The sequence below is a fragment of the Pygocentrus nattereri genome, chromosome 3 (genome assembly GCF_015220715.1).
Source record: "Pygocentrus nattereri isolate fPygNat1 chromosome 3, fPygNat1.pri, whole genome shotgun sequence".
Lineage (NCBI taxonomy): Eukaryota > Metazoa > Chordata > Actinopteri > Characiformes > Serrasalmidae > Pygocentrus > Pygocentrus nattereri.
This window is the reverse complement of record NC_051213.1, coordinates 24,069,044-24,075,904: the sequence shown is the minus strand read 5'-3', so window position 1 is coordinate 24,075,904 and position 6,861 is coordinate 24,069,044. Positions and strand designations below refer to the sequence as shown.

At 38.0% G+C, this 6,861-nt stretch overlaps 1 protein-coding gene across 1 annotated transcript; it reads right to left on the bottom strand.

Moving 5' to 3' along the window:
- Positions 1-719: 719 nt before the first annotated feature.
- Positions 720-5,296, bottom strand: LOC108443424 (endothelin-2). Its single transcript, XM_017724078.2, has 5 exons — positions 5,108-5,296; positions 4,113-4,263; positions 2,723-2,836; positions 2,001-2,159; positions 720-1,904 (listed from the first exon to the last, which is right to left on the bottom strand). Exons 1-5 carry the CDS (start codon positions 5,163-5,165, stop codon positions 1,814-1,816), a joined length of 573 nt encoding a protein of 190 aa, XP_017579567.1. The 5' UTR covers positions 5,166-5,296; the 3' UTR covers positions 720-1,813.
- Between the last annotated feature and the right edge of the window lie 1,565 nt (positions 5,297-6,861).

Genomic DNA, 6,861 nt, shown 5'->3' with positions numbered 1-6,861 from the left:
CACTATTAATGCTGAATGATACACACATGTATTGGCAACATCTGTTGCCATCCAGATGACGTCCTTTTCAGGGAAGGCCTTGCTTATTTCAGCAAGACCACATTCTGTATGTATTACAACAACATTGCTCTGTATTAAAAGAGTCTGGGTGCTAAACTGACCTGCCTGCAGTCCAGACCTGTCACCACTGTTAACATTTGGTGCATTATGAAATGAAAAATATGACAAAGGAGACCCCAAACTATTGAGCAGCTGAAGTCCTATATCAAACAAAAATGGGAAATATATCACTCACTACAGCAGTGCCTCCTCAGTTCCCAAATGCTTACAGAGTGTTAAAAGAAGAGGTGATGCAACACAGTGGCCCCCATCCCAATTTTTTGGAACATGTTGTTGGCATTAAATTCAAAATGGGCATATATTTTCAAAAAACAATAAAGTTTCTCAGTTTCAACATTTGATATGTTGTAACATGTGATATATTTTTTTTACAGCGTAGTCTTGGACTAGATTGCAATGTCAATAATGTTTCACCATGAAAAAGCCTATTTAGACTATACAGACATAGTCTAACATAATACACACGTAATACTTAAACATGATCTGGGTCAGGGAATGGCCCATACTGTACTAAATGTTCAGTTTAGACTTTAACAGTAGAAATAAAACAGGATTGTGTAATTTAATCACACACTTTCATCATTTATTTTAAAACTCATGCAAAATTACAGATTGTATATTGGTGAAATTCTAACACATTTACTAATATCACGTCTAATATACATGTGCAGCTTTTAAAGATTAAACAAACACAAGTGAATAGTTTGAGTAAATTCTTACAAAGAATATGTACTTCTTCACTATAGCTTAACCGAAGCAAAGCTATTATGCCATGAACATAACTCCCACTATGTAAACACGCTGACACAGCAAACATGCTGGTATGTCCCTCAAAAAGCTCTTCCAAGACAATTGCTCAACTTTCCAAGCATAGCTTTCCTTTGACTGTCCAGCTCTCTTTAACCCACAACCTTATGAGTCATTTCAAGCTTGGTTTCAATTGTACTTTCATGCAAGCTCTAAATTGCAAGCTGTCTAAAATTACTTTCAGTGACATTGTCTTGATGAGTAATTAGAAATAAATTATGTTTCCCCTGCTATTCTATAACTAGGAAAGTGTTTTAGTAAACCACACTCTATTGTAAGCTGTTGCTATGACAGATAACAAACAGCTAGTCTACAGTATAAACACACTGCTGAAAACAACTCTCACAACAGCCAGTGAGATTTGAAGTTATTGTAAAGGCTGACCAGGAAATATTTCAGTGTGATGAATGGTATGTTCTACAAATGTAGTCCTAAGACATTTGGATCCTCGTTACACTACCTTTAACAGTGACTCTCCCATTTTGTCTCCTTTCAAACTAAGATTACACATGTTCTCTGAGTTATTGCTTTCTATAGGAATGTAAAACAGGACAATATCAGAGCTTCCCCTTTCCTTCATGGCTTTGGAATTCTTGTCAGTATTTCTTTTGGTGGCTAACCACTCGAAGAAGTGGTTGCATTACAGTGATGCTTGCATTACAAGACATTCCAGCCTCCATACTGCCTGACGACAACAGACAGCCATGCCTTAAAGGCCTTGGTTACCATCATGAACTTCACCACCACTGCCATTTCAGGCCTTTTCTTTCGCTCTGTATGTGCCATCTCCAACTCGTGACACATATTTGTTCTGCTGCCCTACGATCCATGAGGGTCGTCTTTTGTTCAGGTGCTCTCACTTCTTGCTGCTGTCTCCAGGCTGGGTTTAGCTGTAGCCTGGTTTATGGGCTTTGGCGCCCCTTTCACTATGACGAACATTTCTCTCCATGGCCTGGAACTTAGCTTTCATCAGGCTTCTGTGGACAGATAGAAACAATATGTAATTTTAAAAAAAATCTGACTGGGATTGAAGATACAGATGAGCTAATCTGTGAATGAAACTGTGGATCCACCTGAGGAATGTCAGGACATTTGCACGAGCTTTATCTTCAGTTCCCTCAATGATCACCACTGGTTCAGCATTGTCCAGGTTTTCTAAGACAGGCTGGAGGTCAGAATTTTCCTGTACTGGTTTAGACTGAGTCTTCAGCATGGCAGCGACATTCTTTGAGCTGAATAGGGTCAAAAGGAAGGGATTAGAAAAAAAGCAACTTCTGTTTGACTTACAAACTGAAAATGTGTCAACATTAGCTGCAGTTGTATGTTTTAAAGTTCAGGTATAAATGTTGTCATACAGACTCTATTTGAATGATAATATGTGGCATAATTGAAATGAGTTAGCACAATGATTTGTTTTCTTGTACAAAAGAATATAGAAATGTCAATAGGACAACCCAGAAGAAAATGCATTTAAAGCAAAAAACCAACTAGTATATTTTCAGTGTTGAAGTTCAGCTAGACATGGCCGGAGACATTAGAACAGACATTTAAAATTAGGCTAAAAGACTGTATTAATTGCTTCCAGTTGTGACAAACCATTTTACATTTCTCCATCAAGCTGTATAGCTCCTGGTCTTGAATTGTCCCTGACTAATCCCTGACTAAACTTCCTCTCCTCATCTCCTTAATCTCAGCTGTAGCCAGTCACAACAGACTGGTGTGCTTCTAGTCACACAACACCTCAGTTCTCAAAGCAGATGTATGAGCACACCATTCATGTGTATGCATCTCTCACCGGTGGACACAGAAGCTGTTGCAGGTTTGGTCAGCAGGGTTTGCGCACAGGCAGCGGTCTGTAGATCTGCGCCATCGAGCTATTGGACTGCCCAAGCCATAAACAGTTGTCTTACTGTAGAGGGAAAACCAAAGAACAGGTTATAATCTATTTATCTATCACGGAACTATAGCCAAGTTACAACAAAACAGATATGTGGCCTTGGCAGTATGACAGGAGATAAGTGGCAACAATCAGAGGAGGAAATTATTTCATAGCTTGAGTGACAAGAAATGCACACACCCCCTTTCACTGACACCACTCCTCTGATACTGGGTGTACAGTTTCATCAGATATTACAGCAATGTGTCAACACTGTTGAGTGTGCATCAAGCAAGCTCCTTATAGTCATCGTCTATGTGTTGGTGCAGACTTCAATACACTCTGGTCTACAGTTATGCAGTGACATGCACAGAAAATATGACCCATGTTTAGGTAGTAAACAGTGCTGGACTGAAAAAGCCTATAATTCTACTATTTTGCGAAGTTAACATAGTGAAACATATTGTCTTCCAGTTTTTCTATACATTGATAATTGAGGAGGCCTTACTCAGAATTACTTCTGATCATGACTAAAGTACATGGTAGATAGCATAAAACAATTCAGCAGCTGCCTAGGAGCTGTTATTATTTAAAGGGAACATATCCTATATGTTTTATCAATTTATTTTTTCCCCAGAATCCCATTTAAGTTGTAGTTTTACATGCTAAGAACAGTCATAATATATTTCATACATGACAATTATCCAACCTCTCTTTATTATTTTGAATTAAGCAGACTACAAAGAAAAGTGACTTTTAAGAATGCCTTTCTGTAAGCCTTTAAGAATGAAATATGTAAATGATGTCTGTTCTGATTGGCTGCCCTGTATTATGCCTAATAATACTAATATTACTCCAGGCTGAAACATTTCTCATGGCTTCTGCATAAATGGGCATTTGAATTCCAAATAGCCTGTTTCTGCACCTTCATTTCCAAATGCAGACTATTTGGACTTTGAAATGAATAGTACATTTTGAAACTTGCAGTGTTTTACAAACGACATCAAACTTTTATTTTGAAAAAAGGAAGGGAAATTCTGCTGTTTTCCACAATATGATCCTTTCAAATGAGTAGGTACCTCGAGTATGTCATATTTGACTCACGTTGAACCACAATGTTAATTTGTTATTAGAAAATTAAACCTATATGGTATGAGCAGTTCCAGCTTACAGTATCATATGAACTGTTCTTTGTTACCTTTGCTATTTCGAGCCTTTTCACGTTTGCCTTGCACTTGTTTTTTACTGAAGTGAACTGAGCTTGAACTGAATGTATGTACATTGTGCATTTGTGCATATTTGTGCTCACCTAGGCGTGGTCACCCAGACGATGTCCATATGGCAGAAGTAATGGCACTCTGAGTCCAGCTGGTTGTTGCAGGAGCATCGTTTGGTCCGCACTCTACGCGCATGCTCCGGGCCACTTACATCTGACTGGCCAATCACAGGCAAGCCTAACCCTGGAGGATGGAAGGAGGACACACTGTTCGGTCAAATGCTACCACAGGCCAACTGCTTCCAATGGTATCTCTGGCTGCACATCAGAATGAAGAAAAACCCTATGTGTCCCACTGAATATCTCAGCTTTGATTTATAATATTACTCTGTTCTATCCATGCTGTGCAAATTATGTATCTTACATAATCATGGATTTAGTCCCAGGAACGATTATATTTAAAAGCTATTTTTCTGGACAAAGACAGATTAGTGACTTTTCAAAAGAGTGTCGCCACTTATGGTGTGACTGGCTAAAAATCTGGCTTAATCTGTGTTTGGGAAATTGGCCACTTGATCATTGGGTTTGAAAATTTGTCAAATTGACTCTTTTAAGCTCTCTCTCTCTCTCTCTCTCTCTCTCTCTCTCTCTCTTTTGTTACTGAAAGACATAAAGCATAGTTGTAAATATCACTATGGCATACATGGGTTATCAGCACTTAAATGAAAATAAAGTTCACTCAACCTTCTATATTTGAACACAACTACAAGTTGCTAAAAGAATGCAATAGGACAATTAGGCACAAATCATAAAACCTTTATGAGAGTTATAATGTTATATCTGCAGCATCAAAAAACAAGATAAAATCAGTATGTGCTTTAACTCTTTTTCAGGTGTAACCACTGACTCTGCTTCTATTATTATGAAAGAGCTGTCACTGAAAGCTTTCCTTTCATTGTTTCTAGAACAAACTGGTTTTTCTACAAAGAAAACTACAAATTCATGTTGCTATCCTTTATAAAGTTCAACAAAATTACAACCTCAATCCCTTGCTAACTGAAATTCTCTTAATCAGAACAGCTTCTTACCTTCATGCAGGGCTGCAGACCAGCTAATAGAGAAGAGGAGGATGGTGTACAGGGCCATTGCTTTGTGTTCTGTTCAGATTTCCCGGCAAAATCAAGGAGGCTTCAAGGTAGTCAAAGCAATCCCAGCAGTGAACACACAGCCACAGGTGCTTGTCAGTGTTCAACAGCCCTGTTTGGCCTCATTTATATTCCCTGGATATCACACAGCTGGCTCCACCCATCCTTCTAGGTCAGCAGGCATGGGTTGTTGTTACACAACTCCAGCTTGTCTCAGTTGCCTCTCACATTCCAGGAATCTCTGCTGCCCCCCACCCTCTGCATGTGGGGGTCACTGGCCCATGGGTGAGCAGGAAAGACGAGGCTGTTAACATGCGGAATATAGGCTGTTAGTGTATTTTGTCTGGAAGAAACCACTAAGACACTGTGGGTCTATGTAGTCTAGGTATAACGGCCTAGAAGCCTGGAGAAGGATGTGGGTGGACAGCAGAGGAGACTGGCAGGTCAGCAGGAAAAAAAAAAAGGATATCTGTGGATTTGCTATTTTGCATACATTGTGATAGGGAAAACCAAACCCATGGAACGCATGAATAGCCACAGGGAATGTTCTGGAGATTTGAGCCCATCGACATATTGTGGTGTAAGTGCAGGATGTGGAAAACATTAGTCTTAACTTCCTGTGCTGTCCATCCAGAATCTGATTTTGATACTATAATGAGAGATAACAGTTGTTCCTCGGGTGGTATAGTTTAAATAAAATATTCAGAATTGCTTTGGTTTTTGTGGGTTGCCTTTTTAGAGGAGCTGTATAAACTTAAATTTCTTGTGATGATGTGAAATAAAACTAAAACTCCATAAAGTTTGGCACAGATCTCATTTGTCAGTTTGTGACTAACTGATTTGTAAATGCATTGCATGACATGGCTGTAGAAGTTCTTTCGATACTTATTTTTAAAAATAAAGGTGCTGTAGATGAACCACTTTTGCTTCTTTTAGGTGATGGGATGCTGTCCTATTGTTAAACGTCAGCAAAAAATGTAAAAAATAACCATACTGAGATTGAGCTATTTTTCTACCAAATACTTTGGTATATTTGTTTGATGTATTTCTGAGAAATTGGATAAAAGGTTTAAAAAAATGAATGGCAGTTTATAAGTCATACACTCACAGAGAATACTGTACATTTCAGGGTGAAAAAGCTGTCACTGGGGTGACACCTTCAAAGGTATGTCTTAGAAAAAAATCTATGTGAAAGTTCTATAAAATGTTATGGTCAATATTACTTTTTGGTAAAACAAAAAGGTTAATGCATGTAAATAAACCACACATATCTTGTATTTTAGCATTGCTGGTCTGTTAATTTACAATACAATTGAAATACAATTTACCAAAACAAATCATAATCTAGACATCATATCATAGACATTTGCACTTATTTTAATGGCTGCTACTGTTGTTATTATGATAAAATATTAGATGAACTGATGAATTACAGTGTATAATTGTGCCACATTCTGTGATTGCATTACCTCCATATTCTTGGTCTTGTCTCTAGGCTTTTTATTTTCTTTTTCTTCTTCAAAAAGTTACAAATTTACACATTTCCGCTGGCAAAGCTAATGTAGTGTACCTTTAAAATATACAGTTGGACACTTAAACACTATGTTATATCTTTGCAGATATGTTTACACTTCATTTTTTGTACATTGGGGAATGAAAGTTACCCGGACCGTAACGTTTTTCTGACAATGTATTTA

Excerpts from the sequence above, each read along its gene's own strand:
- LOC108443424 (XM_017724078.2), bottom strand. The coding sequence starts at position 5,165 with ATGGCCCTGTACACCATCCTCCTCTTCTCTATTAGCTGGTCTGCAGCC. Across the intron at positions 2,837-4,112 it reads GTCTGGGTGACCACGCCTAG|TAAGACAACTGTTTATGGCT; the intron begins GTGAGCACAAAT and ends TTCCCTCTACAG. Across the intron at positions 2,160-2,722 it reads AACAGCTTCTGTGTCCACCG|CTCAAAGAATGTCGCTGCCA; the intron begins GTGAGAGATGCA and ends GACCCTATTCAG.